Genomic DNA, 25,215 nt, shown 5'->3' with positions numbered 1-25,215 from the left:
GCCCACCCTGTCCTGGGCTTTGCCCGGGCGGGTGGCGGGGGGGGCCAGCCAGGCTCCAGCAAGGAGGAGCTCAGGGAGACTGAGCGGGGGGCATGGGCGCTGCAGTGTGGCCAGGCAGGGGGGGCAGCCTCAGCCGTCCCCCCCCCGGACTGGCCAGATGAAGTGTGCTGCGCAGTGTTTGGGACATATTTACACTAAGCAGTTACTCGTCTTTTATTCGAAATTCAACTGGGTGACCTAGTTTTACTTGCTAAACCCGGTAACTCTATTTATAGTCCCACTTTGCCCAGGTTTTAAAACCACAAACAGAAATAAATATCAAGCAGAGATAAAAGAAAGTCAAATGATAATGGCAAGGGAAGGCGGAGATGACATAACCTTCATTATTCTGAGATTGTTGACCTAGAATTTGTTTCTGGAATCAGTAAAAGCCCCGCAGTTCCCTCAGCTGTAGATCCTGAAAGTTCGTAGCTCAGCTTGTCCTGCCCCTCACACGGCTTCCCCTCAAACCTGTCACCCGTCCTGACGTCCACACGTGTGCCCGCAGCCTGCACGTGTCCTCAGTGCGTGTACCGATGCTGTGTGCGCCCACTGCGCTGCCTCACAGACACGGAAGGCTGCTCAGTGATGTCCCTGGGCTGACCAGTGAGCAGAGCCTGGGGCCGCCTGGGGGCGCCTCAGACCCCACCTCCTCCCTGACGACCCCGCCAACTCCCGCAGCCGGCCCCAGCCACCACACACCACCACTATGAAATAACCCCCTTTTCTAATCCGCGGGGTCTGATGTCTGTAGTTATTTTCCATGTGAGAGCTTGTGTACATTTGTTTCTCTTAATTGTTATCCTGTGGAATTTGCTTGATGTAGACTTCACATGACAAAGGATTAGAATCAACATGTGATACAGTTGACCCTTGGACAGCGCGGGTTTGAGCTGTGCAGGTCCACTCACAGGCGGGCGGTTTTCAGTCAATACCCAGTGGGCTGTCCGTATCCCCGGGTTTCGCGTCCGCAGATTCAACCAGCCGCGGATGAAAGCTGCGTTTCTGACCCGGGTTGGGGATCCTCGGATGCGGAGGGCCGGCTGTGTACGTCATTTCATGCCGTTTTATGTGAGGGGCTTGAGCACCTGCCGGGGGTGGGGTCTGGAACCACCTCTCCCACCCCCCGGCCCCCGCAGACACCTAGCGACTGTAGTTAAGTTTGGAGGGAGTCAAAGTTACACTCAGATTTCAACTATGGTGGGGGTTGGCGCCCCTCACCCCTGCGCTATTCAAGGGTCAACTGTATATTAATATTTTTGAACCAGTACAATGGACCTTTGTAATTTACAACAATGTCTTTTCTGCTGAATCTAGACTTTCTTCTCCGCACATGAGAAAAAGGGAACATCCTGTGCTAGAGGTGCTGCCTGGCCTTCTCGTGTGGGCGGGGGACAGTGGGAACCAGTGATAAAATATTCAAGCAGCTGGGCAGGTATCCTGTTCCCACAGGCCCTTCTGTTCCAGGACTGTGGTCGCTCCCTTCCTTGGGGGCAGCCCCTCGCTCCCCTGCAGCCTGAGCTGTACTGGGGGGCACACAGCTGCACTTGTCTTCGTGGGGGCCGTAGATAGTTCAGTGCTAAGAAGGCCGAGTTGTGCTGTCGGGAAGGAAGAAGGAGCTAGATGAGTTTAATGTTTTAAACTTTCCTTATGTGGTAAGTATAACATTAGCATAACTGTATTTCTTCAACTTTATATTATTTTTGGCATTCTATTTCCTTTTTACATTATTAGACTGTGAGTAATAATTGTGTGTACACTTTTCGATGTGTTCAAAGAAATGAAACATTCTTTAATTTTCCAGTTTGTAATTTCTTCTCTCCCTTTCTTATTTCTTTCTCCTCTCTCCTGGTGATGTGTGTTTGCTGTATTTCCGAATTCCACAAGCTGCTTTCCTGTTGGTGTAAATTCTTGTCCATCCCTATCTGCCGTGCGGCTGCTTAGTTGGCAGTGAGCCAGGCTGGGAAGGCAGAGGGGACATGATCCCGGAGACCAAACCGGGCATCCGATACGTGCCCGAGCCTGGCCTCTTGGTTTCTTGAAGTGGTAACACCTCAAGAATTGACATTTGAAAAGAAAAACCCACACAAAAACTCTGCATAACAAAATGCTGAACTGGGACTTTTATATATTGTACGTCTGTTCAGCCTGTTGTAAATTATTCCACAAGCATGCATACTAAGAATTTGGCTGGCTTCCGACCGACCTGCCCCCTAAACTTAGATTAGTGTTCCTATTTGGGAAATGACACTCCCAAGGAATTGAGATGGACTCTTTGAGAATGAGGCAAATCATTTCTGTCAGCAGCAGACATGCTCCGAGGGGCGTCAGTTTCTACACCGGCTTTTGCTTGTGCGCTGGTGGTAAAAAGGGGGGTGCAGCGGAAACGGCCTTGGCAGTGAGTCCAGCCCTTGTCTTCTGTCGTGGCGGCAGGCAGGTGCTCGAGCCTCGGTTTGCTGCTGTGTATGATGGCGTTGTTTTCCTGTTTAGCTGTGAGACCGTGATTGCTTAGGTAGTGGTCCCGCAGAAGTCATGTATTAGCCCGTTGTTTCCATTCTGTAACCAGTTTATCTCTGGGGTACGCAGCACCATTTCCTCCATCATCTCCTCACAGATTAGACTAGAGGGAACGCGAAACACACGTAGCCACGCATTGCTGCCTAGACATAAGTAGAGTGCTGTTTTTATGTATTTGTGGCAGGAACGGTAACAAATCAGATCCTGACATTAGATTTTGCATTATGTGCTGCATTAGTTACCTACTGCTGTGTAACAAACCACCCTAACCGTGACCGCTTACAGCAGGCTCACCTCAGCAGGCGTATGTCACCTCAGGAGCTGGGGTCAGGCCTTCTTGGGTCCTCTGCCCCAGGTCTCACACAGGTGTCGCTGCCTGTGGTGGGTGCAGACCCGCGTCTGGGCACACTCCGAAAACCCCTGCCAAGGCCAGCGGTGTGGCTGTCAGCCGGCGACGTCGTTCCCTGCGGTGTGGGCTGCTGCTCAGGGCAGCTCACGGCCCAGCAGTTGACGTCCCTCAGAGTGAGCGTGGGGCAAGGTGAACAAGACAAAAGCCACAGTCCTTTTGGAACCCTACTTGGAAGTGACATCTCTTCACTTTTGCCACGTTCTGTTTGTTGGAAGTGGGGCACTGGGTCCAACTCACATCCAAGGGGAAGGGCTGACTAGAGTGGGACCCGGGGGCCACCCCAGAGGCTGCCTGTCACTGTCCAGCCCCGGGCACAGTGGTTCATGTCCCTCCCGCGTACAAAACACACGCCCGCAAGGGCCTCCCCTCGAATCCGAATCCCATTGTCTGAATCAGCTCCAGGTGTGGGTGAGGCTCCCAAACGTAGCCCCTTGACTGCCACTCCTGGGGTGCACTTCTTCTCTGTCTAGACCTGAACTAAGACACCAGCCCCCAGCTCCCGCCTCCCCCCCAGCCCCACAAACCAGAAGTGCATTGTTGGCACAGACATACGACGACCACTATAGATGCTCCTGCTCAAAGCGAGGGCAAATGGGAGGCATGGTGGGGCCACGGGGGTGTAGCAGTCTTCAGTCTGGCCGGGCAAAGGTGGCAGTTCCTCGGTTAGCTCTCCACACTTGGGGATCGTTCTCTCACCCTGATCCGTCTGTCTGAGCCATCTCCCCTTCTCGGAAGAGAGCACGTGCTTTGCTGTTGAGTCGTTTCCTCAGCCTGCTTCCTGCCAGTGCCAGTTGGGGGATCCAGTCCCACTTCTCATTTTGTACTGCATCCGACCCTTCGCGTTCAGGCTGGCAGTGTTTCTACTGATACAATTTTCTAGAAAATGTCGTGGGCCTCCTGTGAACCTCATTGGTGTTCACTCCGTCAGATAAGAGCCATTCCTCAAATCTCCGAAGGTGAGTGAGGGACAGCGCCTGCGAGCCCCTTGGGGCCCAGCTGTGCTGTGAGGGCTTGTGAGGCAGTGTGGGGACAGAGTCCCAGACAGCAGGTTCCAGGCTCTCGGCCTCACATGGGAAGGTGCTGGCTCGGGTAGTGGATGGCCGTCAGCTGTGGCTAGTTGGCCCTCAGCTGTTACTGGTTAGCCATTGGCTACTGATGTAACTGCCGTGGCTGCGTTGGTTGGTTGGTTGGTTGATTGGTTGGTTGGTTGGTTGGTTGGCAGGCAGAGAAGCGGACGGCGGATTGCGAATCGTGTGGCTACTACTTCCTGTGTGCGTCTCGCCCGGCCGCCAGAGAGACTGGGGAGCCGGAAGACCCCTTGTTGGGGTACTGGCAGACGTTTGCTCCCTGTGTCTCCAATCCAGCCGCCAGCGAGACGATAGTGGTCTGACTCCCCTACCTATGGCTCTGTGGGTGTTCCTTTTTGGCCTCACCGTGTCCTGCGTTCTTGTGTGGGGAGCGGGAGCTGAGCCCCTGCGGGACACCCCGCCTGACAGGCACCCTCGCACCTCCTCCCCTCTGCTCACACACAGCCCTTTCCCTCAGCATCACCACACTGGGACAGGCCTTGCACAGGCATGGAAGGTAAGGCGAGGTGAGGCGGTAGCTCTGGAGACATAGGGTCCATGTGGGTGGTGACCGCTCAGAGGGGAGAGGTGGCAGGGGGAGGCCAGGTGGTGGTGACAGGAGCTTAGCAGGGCTGTGGAGAGAAGGCGCGCTGTCCCAGGTAGAACCGCTCAGCCGTGCAGGAGGAATGCTCGTGGGGGGAACAGAGGGGAACCCCGGGATTGTACTCGGAGTGCCATGCCCGCCCCCGCCTGTCACGTGGATCCACCAGCACACCTGGGCTTTAACCCGGGCTTTCTGTGCCGTGTTGCTCAGACCCGCGTGCTGCGTATGCCCGCACAGCCGGCCCGGCCTCTTCGGAAAACTCGTGCTGATTGTTTCCTTCTTCAAATGTAACCGTTGTCAGTCTACTCTGCCACTTGGACCTCAGCACCGCCCCTCAGGGGACACGTCAGGTACCTGGAAGCGGCGGGAGACCTGAGTGGCGGCCCGTGGCCCTGGCCACCCGGGCCCAGCCCCCACGGCACTCTGCGTCTCTGGGTCGGGATGTGGTGCGTGGGGCACTGCGTCTCTCGCCTGATTACCTGGCAATTAGGCTGACAGCCCTGGTGGGAGGAGTTGGGTTGGGTTAAGGGGTGATGGGAAGAACGGAGAGAGGGGACTCTAGCTTCATTTTAGGGAACTCTGGATTTTCGTCAGTTTTCTAATGTTTGGTTCCCTTTCATCCCTTTACTCGTCTGAGTTGTGCTGATTAATGTGTGTGGGGGTGCTTTGCTCACCGCACCCCACTGAGCTCGGGAGCTCTGATGACGGCGTGTTTCCACCCGGAGCCAGCAGTTCGACTCGCTGGTCTGCTCCTGGGCTTCGGCGTCCAGCCCATGTGTCACACCCTTGCAAATTCCTGCTGTGGCTCAGGTACAGCCTCTGGGACAGGGGCCCAGCGTAGTGGGGACAGACCCCACAGCCGCAGCGAGTGCACTCCCCCACTGTTGGGTCCCCACTGCGTGGGACAGGAGTGACCTGGGTCTGGAGAGAGAAGGCCACCTTCATTGTCCAACTTGCACTTAGGTATTTTGTTCATGATTGTTTGTGATGGCCTAGGTATAGAGACGCGTCATCCTCTTCAGTTAACTTTGTTTTTCTTACTACAAAAGTCGTATCTCTTCTTTTTAGAAAGTTTAGATACTTGGGATGAAAATAATTAAATTCTCACACTTGGAGAAAGCTCAGGCTGTTTCAGCCACATTTATTCGTTCAGCAGGTAGCTTACTGAACACTTTCTCACTCCAGTGGCACGTGACATGAACACAACACCTTCTGTCGTAGCTACACGTCTGACAAGCCATGCCATCGGGCTTGTGATGTGCCCTGGGAGAGGGACCTTTCAAAGGGGAGGGCGCGGGCGCGGTTGATACAGGTGCCGAGGGCCAGGAGCCAGCACATTCCTGTCCTCAGGGAATTGTGTGGGTCTCCTGTCCTCTACAGGCCCTGGGGCTCGTCCCAACAGGCAAGGATGAAGCCACAGCTAAAGAGTAAGGCGGGCCGGGCCTCTGCCAGGCCTCTCACATGTGACCCCATCTGACCCTCCCAACCTCAGGCAAGGGGCGCTGTGGTCTCTGTTGAACATGTGACCAAGGTTGCATAAGTGGCAGGGCTGGGTCTCCAGCATCTGTCTCTGTAGTCTCGGCCCTGACTGGGACAGTCTGCAGTACTCTGTTTCAGCTACTGATGCTTGTACAGAAGGTGGGCCCCTCCAGGGTGGTACCCCCAGGACAGGCCCCCCCGGATGGTCCCCCAGGATGGTCTCCCCAGGACAGCCCCCCTGGATGGCCCCCAGGCCGGCCAGGCCGCCTCTGTTGACCCCTCTTCCTGTTACGGCCTGAACAGAGCACAGGACTAGGCATTCGTGGAGTGGGCGGGACGAAGAGCAGCTTGCTCCTCCATTTTACCGTGTTTCCCCGAAAATAAGACCGGGTCTTATATGAAGTTTTGCTCCAAAAGACGCTTTAGGGCTTTTGTTCAGGGGATGTCATCCTGAAAAATCATGCAAGGGCTTATTTTCCGGCGAGGTCTGATTTTCGGGGAACCCTGGTCGCAGGGCTCCGTTAGTGCCTCTAGTATTTAGGGGAAGGGTGTAGATTTCTGCTCTCAGAAGGTACTGCCAGAGCAGCAGTCATTTGAAAAAGGGAACTTCCTTCTCTGTTCCCAAAGTCCACAACGTCCTGTAGGGAGAGGAGGGGAACCTGTCCTTGCCTGACGTATCTGGGCTCCAGCCACCCCACTAGGATGTCTGGAGGGCTGGGCAGAGGCCGTGCACCGGGGCCTGTTTACGCTCTGTGGCTGTTTATCAGACTTTGGGAGTTCAGGCGGGTGTGATCAGACATTGGAGGGTGCATTGCCCGCAGCACACCTGTCTGTCTAGCTGGGTGATGAACTCAGTCTGTGCCTCTGCTGACATTGACAGGGGCAGGGGCCGATCCCCTCTTGAGGCAACCCCGCACCGCTAGAGCTTGCATCCTGGGTGAATAGAAAGAAACACGCCGGAGGAGTCACACAGATGGTCTCCCGGAGACGGCTCCTGGTGAAGGATCTGGAGTTCAGCCTGCCAGTCCTCGCGGGGGTGCGGGCTCTGGACAGGGTGCCTCATTGCAGCCTTCCCTTGCTCTAGGGTGACCATCACACTAAAACGGTGAGATGCACGTGCTAGTCTTTCTGGCCACCCTCACCTGTCAGAGCTGCCACAGGTTGAAGTCCTGGGGATGGGCTTCTCGCACAAGCAGGTGGGTGCTGGTCGCACCTGGGAGCATGGCCAGTCTGCGGGCACACTGTGGGCACGCGGGGTAGCCCAGTGGGACCACCCAGCCCGGGCCTTCGCTGCCAGCAGCCTTCTCACCGCATACATGATGTTCTCCAGCACGCGTGCAGGGAGCCGCAGAACCTCACCCGCGGGCTCTGCCATCCTCACACGTCCGCTGGCAAATCCTGCTGCTTTGTACGAGAGCTGTCTTTTCTCCTGAAAGTCTGGGGACTTTTCACTTACTCTGCTCAGCACTTGCTGGGCCCTTTGAATTTAAAGGTTCTTGTCTTTCTGTATCTCTGGGAAATGGTCCATGAATTTTGGGGCCAACCAGGTGTTATTGGGCAAACATTGACTACCACTAATGAATTCAGTTCCTCCATCCATCCATCCATCCATCTTTCTCCCATCCTTCCATCTGTCCCTCTCCCCCTCTATTCATCCACCCACCTACTTCTCCATATGCTCGTGGCTGGAGCTGAGTCCCCTGGGCCTGTGGGAAGCAGTTGGTCACGCAGGAGCAGCCTGGTTGGAAACCACGCCGAGTCCTAGCACAGCTGGCGCCTTGTAATGAAACTTCCTCTGGGCGTGGGGCCTGAGCACATGGCCTGTGTCCCCTGAGTCGCGGGGTGGGCTGGAGAGTCTTCCCTTTGTTTTGGTGGCTGCAGGATCCTTCCACTATTTCTTCCAATTTCTTTCTCTCCGTCTTCTTTTCCCACTTTTTTTAAAAAAAGCAAAACAAGGCCAAACATCTACCAAATGCTAATACCTGGCTTCAATTTCAGCTGCCTCCAACGTTCTCCAAGGAGAATTTTGCGTTTTCCCCATTATCTACAATTTAAGTCATACAACCCCCAACACATGCTGCAAATTTGGGGAAACCCCCTTCCTGGCTGCCCTTTGCGGGCGACGCAGTGACAGATGCACAGAGACGGCTTTTCACTGAATTTCCCCCCGTGTTTCTTCCCTTCCCACACTTGTCCCCTTGGTGGCTCCTGGTCGATGCTGTTAGTGTCTCAGCTTGTCTGTCGTCGTCCTCCCATCTCACGGTCCTTCTGCTCTGTGTGGAAGCTGCGCTTGGCTGGCCCGTCCTGTGTTTGTGGGTTGTGGGGTTCTGTAGACTCTTCGCACTGTTGCTCCTTGTTCATAGGCTTTGCCTGAGGCTGAATCTTTGAATCTCTGTGTCCTGATTAGGATTTCAGGGGTCTCTGGGAGCCCCCACGGGTGTCGGCTCCTGCCTGTGCCTCTGTGGGGATGGTGGCCAGTCACTTGAGAGGGCGTCAGCTTTGGGGGACAGAGTTTGTTTTGACTATGAGTTTGAGGTGCCCCGAGCTTGCAGGAGCAGTGTGGGCGGGAGATAAGCAGGTGGGAGACCCTGGCCTTGGGGTGGATCTGTTTCCCCAGGGAAGTGGGGGGAGAGCTCAGAGTCACGCCCCACTACCTTGGGGAGGGTATTGAAGTTCAGAGAGGACATGGGTCCTGGAGGGAGAAAGGACGGGCACAGACAAGGGGCCCTCGGCAGGTGTGTGAGCAGCTGGTGTGCGGACAAGGGGCCCTCGGCAGGTGTGTGAGCAGCTGGTGTGCGGACAAGGGGCCCTCGGCAGGTGTGTGAACAGCTGGTGTGCGGACAAGGGGCCCTCGGCAGGTGTGTGAGCAGCTGGTGTGCGGACAAGGGGCCCTCGGCAGGTGTGTGAGCAGCTGGTGTGCGGACAAGGGGCCCTCGGCAGGTGTGTGAACAGCTGGTGTGCGGACAAGGGGCCCTCGGCAGGTGTGTGAGCAGCTGGTGTGCAGGTGTGGGTGGCACTGCCAGCCAGGGAGCCAGTACCCCTCAGGAAGTCGCTCTCCTCGTAGCCTCCTCGCAGGAAGGGACTGCTCCCTCCTGGGGCATCGCTGTGCTGGCCCCGTCTCCTGCATTGTTGGCGCTCGGTGACACGGTTGAACTACAGGCAAAGGGTTTGCACCAGCACCGGGTAGGTGACGGGTCCGGTGGCAAGGGGTGGAAAAGGGGCCCTTTCAGGGTAAAAGCATGGTGAGGGTTGTTGTTTGTTTGTGGCAGTAAATGGCCTGGAAGTGGCCTTGGTGAGCCAAGCAGTGGCCAGTACATCCTTTTTGGTGCTTTCGGATCGTCTGTCCAGGTCGGGTCGGTCAGGCTGAGGGCAGGCCGAGTGGCGGGACTTGGGAGCTCTTCTCAGGGGTCAGGGGACCGGCTGCTAGGATGGAGCTGAGGGGGTGAGGTGGCCAGGACGCAGGGCGGCTCCGCGTGCGTCCTGGTGTGTGTGTGTGTGGGGACGTGTTGGGTCTTCCGTGTATGTCCCCAAGGGGGATGTGGAGGGACGTGGTACCTGGTGGGTGTTTGGCACTGGGGGCAGTTCTGGGGTGGTGGCTAGCGTTAGCTGCTGGGACACAATGGCTTTGAGTGTGGGTTTAGGGGGCAGGGGTCTGTTGGTGGGCAGGGCACAGCCGGGATGCGGCACGGTGCCGCCAGGCCCTGTGCTGAGTGGGACCAGGCTGACGAGGCGTCCCCAGTGTGTCACGGACTGTGGGAATGGACAGCGCCTGCTTCCTCAGGCTCAAGGCCGTCTCTGCTGCTTCTCAGAAGCCCTCTGCGTGGGGATAGAGAAAGCCAAGAATGACCTCTGCTCAGATCCACCTCTGACACTAATTAGCTGTGCAGCCTTAGACTAATTCCTTAACTTCTCTGTGCCTCCATTTCCTTACCTGCAAAATGGGAATAATAACCGTACTACCTCACATGACATTGCTACGGACACACGAGTGACTGACTGTGCGTGAGGTCCCGAGGCCCTAGCCCCTGCCAAGCGCTGTGGGAGGCCCCCGTTGCTGGCGTCACTTGCTGGTGTCACAGTCACTGTCCTGCGCTTCTCCCCGAGCGTCCCCTCCCCCTCAGTGCCTCCTGGTGCTATTTCTCTCCCTCCGATTGCGTCTCCACGCGCTACTCTTTATTGCTTTGCTCTTTTGGCCCCCTGCTCAGCCCAGGGCCCGTTGAAGCATGAATGTCTGTGACATTTGGGGGCACAGTTCTGGACAGCCGAGCGTCGTTCTCCCAGAACGTCCCCTCTCCATGGGCAGAGATGGAGGCTGAGCTGCATGATGGCCGGAGTCATGCCGCCGCCTCTGCCTGGGATGGCTTTCGCAGCTCGCTGCCGGCTCTGCCGGTGGACTCCACGCACGGGCGTACAGCTGGGGCGGCACTCGCTCTGCTCAGAGTGGGGGCTCTGTAGCTTCTGGGTCTGCGACGCTGCCTGGCACGGGGTGGGCACTCACTCTGGGCTGGTGAGTGGAGGAAGGCTTGAACGGGCCTTGTTTTATAGCAGAGTGAAACCTTGGAGAGGAAGGGGCGGGGAAACGTCATGGCACCTGGTATTTGTTTCTCGGTTGTTAGTTTGAAGGCCGAGTGACTGGAGGGTGACAGTAGTGGGCGCAGTGAGAGTGGAGACCCTGTGTCACCGCTTTCTGTGCCGTCCGGAAGCTGTCACTCAGATGAAACCCTGCTTGCCGACCTCAGTTACCTTTCTGCAGGCCGAGGAGGCTGGGTGACATGACAGCTCGGCCAGCGCGGCCGCTCTAACTGAAGCCCACAGACTGAGGGCTTAAGGACAGAAATGGCTTTCTCACGGTTCTGGGGCCAGAAGTCCATCATCAAGGTGCTGGCAGACCCGGTGTGTGCTGAGGACCACAGCCTGGCTCACCACGGCTGTCTTCTCTGTGTGCTCACGTGCTGGCAGCAGGCGGCTCCTGGGTGTCTTTCTGTGTTACAAGGACACGAATCCCATCACGGGGCTCCACTGTCATGACCTCGTCTAAAACCAGTTCTTCCCAGAGGCCGTCTCCAAATACCATCCCTTTTCTACGTAGAAATTTGGGGGACACGTCTCAAGCCAGGCTGCTCCACGTGCTGCTGCCTACATCGACGTCTCCTGGAAGATTGTGGGCTTGGGGGGAGCTTCGTCAAAGCAGGCGCCTGCTGGGCCTACAGCCCCGAGCTTCTGGGAGGAGGAGAGGGACTGGCACCTGGCATTTCAGCTGCCCAGATGGCGAAATGCCTGTGCAAGTTGGAAACGGGTGCCCTGTGGTTTCTCCTGAATTTCACTGCCTGTTCCACCAGTTTGCTATTCATTGATGCAGCCTAAGGAAAATTTAAAGTATAGGCTGAACTTCTAAAATGTGATTTATAGGTATGCAAATGGCATTCATATGAGTTAGAAACTGCTTTTAATCTATAGAGGAACGTAGCAATAAGTCTAATAGAAATGTCTGAGTAAACCACATACAAGATTATTATTCAATGGTGTGTCATACAGAGTTGTGACTCCTGGTGATCGGATGAATTACACAATAATTCTGCATGTGAAACTGGAAAAGAGCTTCTTTCAGAGAGGATCTGTTATTGTTTGGAAGAGAAAGCCAGGAGGTTTTGTGTTCCTGGAGGGAGCCAGCAGGGCCGCACCGACCTCTGTCCTGGGAGACTTCACAGTGACAACTGACACCTGCAGTAACACCGGGAACGGCGGCAGCTTTGATGTATCATCTGCCAGGAGCCAGATGCTGTGCTGAGCGTTTTTCAGACAGGTTATTTCATGCATGTGCTGTATCCCCACCTATAGGTGACTCCCCTGTATGAGGTTCCTGTGGCTGCTGAAGCAAATTGCTGCAAACTGAGGGCCTTAAACCACACAAATTGGTTCTCATAGTTCTGGGGCTCAGAAGTCTGCAGTTAGTGTCACCAGGCTAACGTCAAGGAGTCTGCAGGGCTGGTCCTTCTGGAGGCTCCAGGGGAGAACCCATTTCCTGCCTTTCCAGCTTCTAGAGGCACCTGCATTCCTCGGCTCCTTCCTCCACCTTCCAAGCCCGTCACTCTCATCTCTGCTTCCGTCATGTCACAGCCTTCTCTCTGACCTTGACCCTCCTGCCTTCCTCTGATAAGGACCCTGTGGTTACACAGGCCACCCGGAGAGTCCAGGATAACCTCCCATCTCAGGGTCCTTCACTGAACCACAGCTGCAAGGTCCCTTTGGCCACGTGAGGTGACATTCGGGTTCCTGAGATTAGGCATATTTGGTGGGGGGGGGGGCGTTAGCTCACCACACCCCTTAAGAAGATCTAGTGAGAAGACCTTAAAACACATTTCTTGGCCATCTTTAATATATGCATTTTAATGATGGATATTTAAGTGATTAATTTAGTACCACTTAGGTATTAAATAATATGGTAATTTAGAAACAAATGATTCATTTTCACTCTTACATGCCATAAAATAATTTTATTGAAACATGCATCCCACATGTTGGTGTTTTCATCATTCTTGAAGCCGCTCTTGGAGTCCTCTAATAATACCCTTTCCATATCTTCTTGTTCTTTCATTGTGTGTGTGTGCATAAATTACCTTGAATTATGCTTCTATTACTGGAAACTTTATCCCAAGACGTAAGAATTTCTCCTAATAACTTTAAAACAATTACTTAAAAACACACACTCTTTAAAAAACATTCTCTATTCTAGTTTGGATTTTCACAACATAATCACTTACTGTATTCTTTTTAAAGTGATCTTTAAAGGGTTTTGTGCGGAGGAGCGCGCACGGCAGGCCTGGCTGCGCTGGGAGACGCCTGCGTGAGGGCTGGCCCTGGGCTGGCATCGCGAACCTGGGCGTCAGGAGCGTCCTCAGGACCCTGACTGACAAGAGCGGCTCCCTGTGCCTCACCTGTGCGCTGACACCCCTCTCCTCCTGGGGGTCTGGAGTTCGGGACGTGCCCGCCAGAGGGCCCTGTGGGACCAGCCCCCCAATGAAGGCCCTGGCTCTGAGTCTCTGAGGAACCTCCCTCGTGGACAACACTCCACACGTGTCGTCACGAGCCGCTGGGGGACTTGAGCGCGTCCCGTGCGACTCTGGGAGAGGGTTCTGGAAGCTGAGGCTGGTTTCCTCTGGATTTCGCCCGGCGTGCCTTCTGCCTTCACTGACTTGCGTTCTGCATGCTGTCTCTGTGCTAAATCTTAGCGTGGGTACGACAGTCTGCGCAGTCCCGTGTTCTCCTAGACAGTCGTCGAGTCACGGGGCCCGTCCGTTTTGTCCTGATGACCACACTCCTGTAATTATGCGGCCATCCCCTGGGAATGACTCTTAGTATTGAATTCCTCAGCTCTTTCTGCTGCTTTTATCTGTTCTATCGGGCGACCTGACTGCAGCTGTTCCAGTCCAATACGATGTGTTGTCCCCACACAGTACCTTGTTCACGTGGATTCCTGGAGGGAGGGTGGTGGGCTGGGAGAGAATGTTAGCTGACTGCCTTTCCTGGGGAGAACGTTTCCTAGAGGGAGTTTGAGGTCACATGCAGGTTGGACTAGGGGTCATCCAGGTGCCTGTGTCCCCCAAGTCTCTAGCCAGCACTGCTTTTCACTCCGACCGCCCCTCTGGTTAACATGCAGACTTGGGTGCATAGGGCGTGCAGTGGGCTCTGGCCCTCGGGCCACACTGAGGGTCAGGTCTCCAGGCGCCTTCTCTTCCATCCCCACCGGGAGCGGATTCTGCGCAGTCCTGTGCCGCTCCAGGCCCAGGTGGGGCAGCCTCAGAGGAGGGGGCGGGGGCGGGCGGGGAGATACGTCTTGGGAAGCGTTTTCTACTTCGGGAGGAACTTGAGCCTGACTAAGATTTACCGCTTCTCCTTCACTTTGACGTTTATGTGGTAACTGGAGAGTCCTTCTCTGGCGGGTTTTGTTCTGAATTCTTTTGTTATGTGTAGGTAATAAGCAATAGAGAGCTGGGCTTTTTAATAATGAGCTGTTTATTTTTCTTCCTTAGGGCATTATTTCAAGAAAAACTATGGCAGCATCAGGCATTCTGAACTGCGGACCCCTGGAATAAGAACTATGCTCCTGGTCTTGGAGGCCCATTGAGATGTATAGAGCAGGCAACGCAGCGGAGCGCCCCCTGCCGGGGACGGCGCCCCCTCGCATGAGGAGCGTGGAGGTTGCCCGGGGAAGAGCTGGGTACGGCTTCACCCTTTCTGGTCAGGCGCCCTGCGTGCTCAGCTGTGTCATGAGAGGGAGCCCTGCCGATTTTGTGGGCCTCCGCGCTGGAGACCAGATACTTGCTGTCAATGAAATCAACGTGAAGAAAGCGTCCCACGAAGACGTGGTGAAATTAATCGGGAAGTGCTCTGGGGTCCTGCACATGGTGGTGGGGGAAAGCCTCAGCCACATAGAGTCGTGCTCCAGTGACGAGGAAGTGGGGTTCTATGAAGGAAAAGGCTGGCTGAAGCCCAAACTCGATTCTAAAGCTTTAGGTATAAACAGAGCAGAGAGAGTTGTTGAAGAAATGCAGTCGGGTGGAATTTTCAATATGATCTTTGAAAACCCTACTCTTCGTGCAAGCAGTTCAGAGCCCTTGAAATTGAAACAAAGATCCCTTTCAGAGTCAGCTGCGGCGCGATTTGACCTTGGACATGAAAGTATAAATAATCCGCACACCAGCCTGCTCTCCCAGGAGGAAATCTCCAAAGTTACTAATGATGATTCCGTGTTCAGTATTGGCCTGGAGAATCATGAAGACTTTGGGTTAGATGCCAGCATATTGAACGTTGCCATGGTCGTCGGCTACTTAGGTTCTATCGAGCTTCCTTCCACGAGCTGCAACCTGGAGTCCGACAGCTTCCAGGCCATCCGCGGCTGCCTGCGGCGTCTGCGGGCCGAGCAGAAGATCCACTCTCTGGTGACGATGAAGGTCATGCATGATGGCGTGCAGCTGTGCACCGACAAGGCGGCCGTCCTGGCCGAGTACCCCGCCGAGAAGCTGGCGTTCAGCGCCGTGTGCCCAGACGACAGGAGGTTTTTCGGGCTCGTGACCATGCAGAGCAGCGATGATGGCAGCCTGGCGCGGGAGGACGAGGGTGTCTTGCGGACGTCCTGCCACGTGTTTATGGTGGATCCCGACTTGTTCAACCACAAGATCCATCAGGGCATCGCTCGCCGCTTCGGGTTCGAGTGCACGGCCGACCCCGACACCAACGGCTGCCTGGAGTTCCCGGCGTCCTCCCTCCCCGTCCTGCAGTTCATCTCCGTGCTGTACAGAGACATGGGCGAGCTGATCGAGGGGGTGCGGGCCCGGGCGTTTGTGGACGGGGACGCGGACGCGCACCAGAACACCAGCACCAGCAGCAACAGCGACAGCGGCATTGGGAATTTCAACCAGGAAGACAGAAGCAGCCGGGTGCTGGTGGTCGACCTGGGCGCCAGCTCCAGCAGGCATGGCCCCGGCAGCAGCACCTGGGAGGGCGGGGGCGGGCGGGGCTCCCAGCCTTGGGGAGCCCCCTGGAATGGGGCCTTCTGCCACGACCCCGAGCTGGGCGCCCCTTTTGAGGCTGCTCTGCAGGCTGACAGGTGCTGGGACTTCGGGAAGCATGGAGGGCCCACTTCTCACGTGGAGGTGCCCCCTGCCTCCTTGCGGAGTTCCGTCCCTCCTTCCAAGAGAGGCGCTGCAGGCCCTGGCGGTGGGTTCAGCCAGCGGTGGCTCCCGGTCCACGTCCTGCAGGAGTGGCAATGCGGTCACGCCAGCGACCAGGAGTCTTACACGGACTCCACCGACGGGTGGTCCAGTGTCAACTGCGGCACGCTGCCCCCACCCATGAGCAAGATTCCCGCCGACCGCTACAGGGTGGAGGGCAGCTTGACGCAGCCCCCGCTGAGCTCCCAGAAGAGGGACTGGTCCAGGAAGGCTTTTGGGATGCAACACATTTTCAGTCCCCATCGCAATATTAGAAAGACTAAGGAAGACAAAAAGGTAAGCCTGCTGGGAGTGGCCCATAGAAGTGAGCTTGATTTGATAGCTTAGTCAGCTACTGGTGAAATGATGGCACATCAGTCGCCGTGTCTCCAGTCCGACTTCCTCTAGCTGTGGCCTGTCAGCTGGCACAGGATGTGTGCTTTGCCTGTGGGCTGCAGGCTCCGTCTGGCCCTCTCAGCGCACTTAGTTCCCTCCCGTGGGCTTGTCCCCAAGCTGGCCTTGGCTCTGCTGTCCCGGGTAGGACACCTGGGGGACAGGTGTTGGTAGAAAGGCCGTTGACTCCTCACAGCCCCGATGAGGCTGTGCCCCCTCCTTCCTGCCCTGTCCTCCTGCTGGTGCCTGGGACAGCCCTGTCCCTTGGCCCCTTCAAAACCCTTTGTGTCTCTGGCCTGAGTCTTCACCCCAGTGGCCAAGGCAGCCAGCCTTCTGAGGAGAGAAAATTCTCGAAGCACAGAGACTGTTCATTATCCTTGCACTGCCTCCTTCATCGAGGAAACCCTGCTACAAAGCCGTGCCAGCTGAATCCGACAGTGGCACGTGGCAGGCTCCTGGTCGTTGGGGACGAGCATCAAACAGCTGGGGGCCGGCTTGGCATAGCACTGCCCTCAAGCCCCTAGGTCTGCTGTGTCCCTGGGGGGACCTTTGTGTCCCCACACACACGCTCAGTTTGGAGCCTGAGGGAGGGGTCGCCCTCCCTTAGGACTGCTGGGAGAGGGCCCCCGGTGGCCGTGGTACCAGCCTGAGCAGGAGGAAGGCTCCTGCTGAGAGGAGGATGGCACTGGGCTCAGATTGTTCCAAAGGAACGTCTCACAGGACTTCTGTGACGTTAGGGTACCTTTCCTGTGTCTGCTCGGATTTTGTTCTCGGTAGCTGGCCTCTCCCCAGCAAAGCCTGCGCACCTATGCCTGGGTAGGGCAAGTCAGGCAGAGGAGAGCATGGGGCTTGCACTGTGGGTTCCATCAGGTTTTGTTCTAGATCCTTCCGCTTCCGAGTCTTCTGTTTGTCACACAGAGCATACTAAGGAAACGCAAAGGTGGAGCAAGCACAGCTCTCCTGTAGCTTTACCTCGTGTATCTAGGCACAGAGGTTTGTTTTCAGATACACAGTTGTTGCCGTATGAGTTTAGGACTAAATCCTGAAGCTAGTGGTGCTCGTGGGAGTTCTGCCCTGTGTGCACCTCCCCCTTTCTGGTCTGGGTTCAGTGTCTGAACCGTGTGCAGGTGGGGTCTCAAGGTCTCAGGGTCTCAGGGTCTCAGGGCAGCGTGGCTCCTGCCCCTCCTTCTCTGCACCCCACCGGCCTACCTGTGCTGTGGGCCCCACCTCCCACCTGAGCCTCCTTCAGGGGCTTCCTCCCAGCTTGGGCGGGGGTGGGGCTGGGGAGGGAAGGCCCTGGAAGGCTCTGGAAGTTGGCTAAAATGTTGGTTGAAACTGAGGAATTCACCATCTCTTGGAATACATATTCTACAAGTGGGTTTTCTCAATTGTGGCTGTGTGAGTACATTTCATAAGAATACGGTTTTTTTAAAAAAATTAATTAATTAATTAATTTATTGGGGTGACAATTGTTAGTAAAATTACATAGATTTCAGGTGTGCAATTCTGTATTACATCATCTATAGATTACATTGTGTGTTCACCACCCAGAGTCAGTTCTCCTTCCATCACCACATATTTGATCCCCCTTACCCTCAGGTCCCACCCTCCAACCCCCTTACCCTCTGGTAACCACTAAATTACGTTCCCCAGATTAATTTTCAGAACCCCGTGGCCATCTTGTGGTTACTGATTGTTTTCTAATCCCCTCACTTTCCCCCTTACCCCCACCCCCCCCGCCCATCTAGCAACCCTCAGTTTTTCCTCTTTGTCTCCAAAACTGTTTCTGATTAGTTCATTCACTTATTCTTTTCTTTAGATTCCGCATATAAGTGAGATCATATGGTACTTATCTTTCTCTGTCTGACTTATTTCACTTAACATAATGTTCTCTAGGTCCATCCATGTTGTTGCAAATGGTAAGATTTCTTTCTTCTTTATGGCTGCGTAATACTCCATTGTATAAATGTACCACAGTTTCTTAATCCAGTCGTCTACTGATGGGCATTTCGGTTGTTTCCATGTCTTGGCTATTGTGTATAGTGCTGCAATAAACATAGGAGTGCATAGAGATTTTTGAATTGGAGTTTTGGATTTCTCCGGATAGATACCTAGGAGTGGAATTACTGGATCATAGGGTAGTTCCATTTTCAGATTTTTGAGATACTGCCATACTGTTTTCCATAGTGGCTGCACCAATCTGCAATCCCACCAACAGTGCACAAGCGTTCCCTTTTCTCCACATCCGCGCCAGCACTTGTTTGTTGATTTATTGATGATAGCCATTTTGACTGGGGTGAGGTGGTATCTCATTGTGGTTTTTATTTGCATTTCTCTGATGGTTAGTGAGGTTGAGCATTTCTTCATATGTCTGTTTGCCATCTGTATGTCCTTTTTAGAAAAATGTCTCTTCAAGTCCTCTGCCCATTTTTTAATTGGGTCGTTTGTTTTTTTGGAGTTGAGTGAGTTTTTCATAGATTTGTGATATTAATCCCTTATCAGATATATCATTGGCAAATATCTTTTCCAATTCAGTAGGATCCCTTTTTGTTTTATTGATGGTTTCCTTTGCTGTGAAAAAACTTTTTAGTTTGATATAATCCCACATGTTTATTTTTTCTCTTACTTCCCTCGCGCGAGGGGATATATCAGTAAAAATCTTATTCTGCGTAATGTCTGTGAATTTTCTTCCTATATTTTCTTCTAGGTATTTTATGGTTTCAGATCTTACGTTTAAGTCTTTAAGCCATTTTGAATTTATTTTTGTATATGGTGTAAGGAGGTGGTCCAGCTTCATTTTTTTGCATGTGTCTGTCCAGGTTTCCCAGCACCATTTATTGAATAGACTGTCTTTACCCCATCGTACATTCTTGCTTCCATTGTCGTAGATTAAATGGCCATATAGGCATAGATTTATTTCTGGACTCTCTATTCTGTTCCATTGATCTATGTGTCTGTTTTTATGCCAGTACCATGCTGTTTTGATTACTGTAGCCTTGTAGTATAATTTGAAGTCAGGTATTGTTATACCTCCCACTTTGTTCTTATTTCTCAAGATTGCTGAGGCTATACGGGGTCTTTTATGGTCCCATATAAATTTTAGGATTATATGTTCTATTTCTGTGAAAAACGTCGTTGGTAGTTTGATAGGAATTGCGTTGAATATGTATATTGCCTTAGGCAGTATGGACATTTTAACTATATTAATTCTTCCTATCCATGAACATGATATGTGTTTCCATCTATTTATATCTTCTTTCATTCCTTTCTTCAGTGTCGTATAATTTTCTGAGTACAGGTCTTTTACTTCTTTGGTTAAATTTATTCCCAGGTATTTTATAGTCTTTGGAGCAATTGTAAATGGGATTGTTTTTTTAATTTCTCCTTCTGATGTTTTATTATTGGTATATACAAATGCAACTGATTTCTGAATATTAATTTTGTATCCTGCTACTTTACTAAATTCATCTATCAGCTCTAATAGCTTCTTGGTGGAGTCTTTAGGGTTCTCTATATATAGTATCATATCATCTGCATATAATGATAATTTTACTTCCTCCTTACCAATTTGGATGCCTTTTATTTCTTTTTCTTGTCTGATTGCTGTGGCTAGAGCTTCCAGCACTATGCTGAATAGAAGCGGAGATAGTGGGCAACCTTGCCTTGTTCCTGATCTTAGGGGGAATGGTTTTAGCTTTTCCCCATTGAGTATGATGTTAGCTGAGGGTTTGTCATATATGGCCTTTATTATGTTGAGATATGATCCCTCTATTCCCACTTTCTTAAGGGTTTTTATCATACATGGTTGCTGGATTTTATCAAATGCTTTTTCTGCATCTATTGACATGATCATGTGATTTTTATTTTTCATTTTGTTAATGTGGTGTATCACATTAATAGATTTGCGGATGTTGAACCACCCCTGCATACCAGGGATGAATCCCACTTGATCATGGTGTATGATCTTTTTAATGTATTGCTGAATTCTGTTCGCTAATATTTTGTTGAGGATTTTTGCATCTATGTTCATTAGAGATATCAGCCTGTAGTTTTCTTTTTTTGTGGTGTCTTTGTCTGATTTGGGGATCAGGGTGATAGTGGCTTCATAAAAAGTGTTTGGGAGCCTTCCCTCCTTCTGGATTTTTTGGAAGAGCTTGAGGAGAATAGGTGATAGTTCTTTTTTGAACGTTTTGTAAAATTCACCTGTAAAGCCATCTGGTCCAGGGCTTTTGTTTGTTGGGAGATTGTTGATTACTGATTCAATTTCCGTGGTGGTAATCAGTCTATTCAGGTTTTCTGTTTCTTCTTGAGTTAGTCTTGGAAGGTTGTACGCCTCTAGAAAATTGTCCATTTCATCCAGATTGTCAAATTTGTTGGCATATGGTTGCTCATAGTAATTTCTTAAAACTTTTTGTATTTCTGCGGTGTCCATTGTCACTTCTCCTCTTTCATTTCTGATTTTATTAATTTGGGTCCTCTCTCTCTTTTTTTTAATGAGTCTGGCTAAAGGTTTGTCAATTTAGTTTATCTTCTCTAAGAACCAACTCTTGGATTCATTGATCTTTTGTATTGTTTTTCTGGTTTCTATTTTTCATTTATTTCTGCTCTGATCTTTATTATCTCCTTCCTTGTGTTCCCTTTGGGCTTATTTTGCTGTTCTTTTTCCAGATCCCTTAAGTGTGAAGATAAACTGTTGATTAGTGATGTTTCTTGTTTCTTTAGGTAGGCCTGCAAAGCTATGAATTTCCTTCTTAGGACTGCTTTCGCGGCGTCCCATAGATTTTGGGTCGTCGTGTTTTCATTTTCGTTTGTCTCGAGATATCTTTTGATTTCTTCCTTGATCTCTTGCTTGACCCATTCATTATTTAGTAATAAGTTATTCAGCCTCCATGAATTGGTGTGACTTCCAGTTTTTTTCCTGTAGTTCATTTCTAATTTCATAACATTGTGATCAGAGAAGACAATTGGTATGATTTCAATTTTCTTAAATTTATCAAGACTTGTGGCCTAACATATGGTCTATCTTGGAAAATGTTCCATGTGCGCTTGAGAAAAACGTGTATTTTGCAGCATTGGGGTGAAATGTTCTGAAAATATCGATTAAATCCAAGTGGTCCAATGTATCATTTAAGGCTGTTGTTTCCATATTGATTTTCTGTCTGGAAAACCTGTCCCTTGTTGTCAGAGGTGTGTTGAAGTCCCCTACTATGATAGTGTTACTGTTGATCTCTGTCTTTATGTCAGTCAGTACCTGTTTTATATATTTAGGTGCTCCTATGTTGGGTGCATAGATGTTTACTAGGGTTATGTCCTCTTGTCGGATCGATCCCTTTATTATTATATAGTGCCCATCTTTATCTTTTAATATGTTCTTCATTTTAAAGTCTATTTTGTCAGATATAAGTATTGCAACTCCAGCTTTTTTCTCATTTCCATTTGCATGAAATATCTTCTCCAACCCTTCACTTTCAGCCTGTGTGTGTCTTTTGTTCTGAGGTGAGTCTCTTGTATACAGCATATACAAGGGTCTTGCTTTCTTATCCAGTCAGCCACCCTATGTCTCTTGATTGGAGCATTTAATCCATTTACATTTAAAGTGATTATTGATAGGTACATAGTTATTGCCAATTTTAAATTTGTAGTTAGGTTGTTTTGATCTTTCTTCTATTTACAGAAGTCCTTTTAGTATTTCTTGCAATGCTGGCTTGGTGGTAATAAATTCCTTTAGCTTATTTTTTTCTGGAAAGCTCTTTATCTCTCCATCAACTTTAAATGATAGCCTTGCTGGATAAAGCAATCTAGGTTGTAGGCCTTTGTTTTCCATCACTTTGAGTATCTCCTGCCACTCCATCCTGGCCTTCAATGTTTCTGTAGAAAAGTAATTTGATAGTCTTATGGGAGTTCCCTTGTATGTAACCCTTTGTCTTTCTCTTGCTGCTTTTAGGATTCTCTCTTTGTCTTTAAGCTTTGCCATTTTAACTATAATGTGTCTTGGTGTGGACCTGTTTGGGTTTATCCTGGTTGGAACTCTCTGCACTTCCTGGACTTGTATGTTGGTTTCCTTCATCAGGTTGGGGAAGTTTTCGGACATTATTACTTCAAATATGTTCTCAATCCCTTCCTTCCTCTCTTCACCTTCTGGTATTCCTATGATGCGCATGTTGTTGCGCTTGATGTTATCCCATTGGTTTTTATTCTTTTTTCTTTCTGTTGTTCCGCTTGGGTGATCTCTGCTACCTTGTCTTCTAAGTCGCTGATTCGATCCTCTGCTTCATCTAACCTGCTGGTAATTCCTTCAAGTGAGTTCTTAATTTCGGTAATTGTGTTCTTTAGTTCTAACTGGTTGTTCGTTATGATTTCTACATCCTTCTTTATATCTTCTCTAAGCTCCTTAAACATTCTTACCACCAGTGTTCTGAACTCTGTCTCTGAAAGGTTGGTTACCTCTGCTTCATTTGGTTCCAGTGTGGAGGTTTCTTCTGTTCTTTTATTTGGGATGTGTATCTTTGTTTCCCCATTCTGGCTGACTCTCTGTGTTTGTTTTGATGTATTAGGTAGATCCCCTAGAGTTCTTAGTTCTTGCTAGGTTATCTTATGTAGTATGTGTCCTTTATATTTGACTTGCACTACGTCGTTCTTCTCCTCTGCGTGTGCTCCAAGGGTGACTTGTGTTGTGTATATTGTCCTGTTCAAGATCTTTAATTGCTTTTTGCTTGTGAGTAGGTGGGGTTAACTCCTAAGCTGACTCGTTGTGAGACTTGGCTCTGCCCACCACAGGGCGTTCTGCTGCGTGAGGGTTGACCACTTAAATGTGGTTTGGCCTCTATGGGCTCTACTGCCTGCAGAGAATTCCCTCTGGGTGTGTGACTTGTAGGTCAAACCCAGTAGTACTCTGGTTTGGTCTGGAGTTGGCCTCTGGATATGTTGAATCTTGAGCCTCTTAAGCTGGGCCCTCCTGGTCTCTGTGCTCTCCGTTCCGCCCTGGGATCCCGTGCGTGCCCGGAACTGCGGGTGCCACCACGGTTTTCGCCGCCGCCGCCCAAGAATACGGTTTTTGTACGGTCCTGTGTAGACTACAGTGCCGCTTCATGTCCACTCTCATTGGGTTGGAAGTACCCTGTCTATACACTGTCTTGGATCCCTCACAGTGGGGTTCTGGCCTCGGGAAACCTGGGAGATGGGAATGTGGTGGTCCCCTGAGGGGTTAAGTGAGGGGTTTGTCTAAGGTCCAACAGTCAGCATTAAGCAGGCTCATGATTCAGCACTTCTTTCTTTATTTTATTTATTTAAAAGATTTTATTGGGGAAGGAGAACAGTACTTTATTGGGGAACAGTGTGTATTTCCAGGACTTTATTGGGGAACAGTGTGTATTTTCCAGGACCCATCAGCTCCAAGTCAAGTTGTTGTCCTTTTAATCTTAGTTATGGAGGGCGCAGCTCAACTCCAAGTCCAGTCGCCATTGTATAATCTTAGTTGCAGGGCGCGCAGCAACTAAGTCCCTTGCAGGAGTCGAACCGGCAACCTTGTGGCTGAGAGGATGTGCTCCAAACAATGGAGCCCTCCAGCCACCTGGGAGTTCAGCAGCAGCTGAGCTGCAGCTCGTCGTCTTCATTCTAGTTGCCGAGGATGCAGCTCACTGGCCCATGTGGGAATCGAACCGGCAGCCCTGTTGCCCAGAGCTCACACTCTAACCAACTGAGCCACCTGTCTGCCCTCAACCCTTCTTTACAGACTGTTTTCTTCAGAGCAGTTTTAGGGTCACAGCAAAATTGAGCGAAGGTGCAGAGAAGTCTCATATACTGTGTCTCCCACACACGTGCACAGCCTCCCCCCCCGATGGTACCTTTGTTACAGCCCATGACCCTGCATTGACACGTCCTCACCCCCCAGAGCCCTTCTTTGCATCAGCGCTCACTTGGTGGTGAGCATTCGGTGCGTTTAGACGGTGTAATGACACGTGTCCACCATCACGGTGTCACACAGAGGGGTGTGCGTTCTGTGGGTTTAGATGGTGTAATGACACGTGTCCACCATCACGGCGTCACACAGAGGGGTGTGCGTTCTGTGGGTTTGGACGGTGTAATGACACGTGTCCACCATCACAGTGTCACACAGAGGGGTGTGCGTTCTGTGGGTTTGGACGGTGTAATGACACGTGTCCACCATCACGGTGTCACACAGAGGGGTGTGCATTCGGTGCGTTTAGACGGTGTAATGACACGTGTCCACCATCACGGCGTCACACAGAGGGGTGTGCGTTCTGTGGGTTTGGACGGTGTAATGACACGTGTCCACCATCACGGCGTCACACAGAGGGGTGTGCGTTCTGTGGGTTTGGACGGTGTAATGACACGTGTCCACCATCACGGTGTCACACAGAGGGGTGTGCGTTCTGTGGGTTTGGACGGTGTAATGACACGTGTCCACCATCACGGCGTCACACAGAGGGGTGTGCGTTCTGTGGGTTTGGACGGTGTAATGACACGTGTCCACCATCACGGCGTCACACAGAGGGGTGTGCGTTCTGTGGGTTTGGACGGTGTAATGACACGTGTCCACCATCACGGCGTCACACAGAGGGGTGTGCGTTCTGTGGGTTTGGACGGTGTAATGACACGTACCCACCATCACAGCGTCACACAGAGGGGTGTCACTGCCCTAAGCCCCCTGCTTCCCCTGTTCACCCTCCACCCCCACCCCCGGCCACCACTGATGTCTTTACTGTCTCCACAGTTTTGCCTTTTCCAGGGTGTCACGTCACTGGACTCACACAGTGTGCAGCCTTTTCAGATTGGCTCTGTCACTTAGTGACACGCATTTAAGGTTCCTCCGTGTGTTTTCATGGCTGGACAGCTCATTCGCGTTTAGTGCTGAGTAACATTCTCTTGTCTGGATGGACCACACTTATTTATCCCTCACCTACTGGAGGAGGACGTCTTGGTTACTTCCAAGGCTTGGCAATTCGGGATGGGGCGGATGTAAGCAGCCGTGCGCAG

At 51.7% G+C, this 25,215-nt stretch overlaps 1 protein-coding gene across 6 annotated transcripts in view; it reads left to right on the top strand.

Annotated features, from left to right (window-relative positions):
* RGS12 (regulator of G protein signaling 12) overlaps positions 1-25,215 on the top strand; it is a 125,738-nt gene that overhangs the window by 14,333 nt on the left and 86,190 nt on the right. For 3 of the 6 annotated variants that reach the window (XM_033105987.1, XM_033105988.1, XM_033105992.1), the window contains exon 2: positions 14,146-16,122. In XM_033105987.1, the coding sequence (XP_032961878.1) occupies positions 14,242-16,122 (1,881 nt within the window). In that variant the 5' untranslated portion in view covers positions 14,146-14,241. Of the gene's footprint in view, positions 1-1,621; positions 1,695-13,416; positions 13,436-13,817; positions 13,902-14,145; positions 16,123-25,215 lie in introns of those variants that run through there. The other 3 variants (XM_033105990.1, XM_033105989.1, XM_033105991.1) reach the window with 3 other exon arrangements.

The sequence above is a fragment of the Rhinolophus ferrumequinum genome, chromosome 5, assembly GCF_004115265.2.
Source record: "Rhinolophus ferrumequinum isolate MPI-CBG mRhiFer1 chromosome 5, mRhiFer1_v1.p, whole genome shotgun sequence".
Lineage (NCBI taxonomy): Eukaryota > Metazoa > Chordata > Mammalia > Chiroptera > Rhinolophidae > Rhinolophus > Rhinolophus ferrumequinum.
This window is presented reverse-complemented; position numbering and strand designations above follow the sequence as displayed.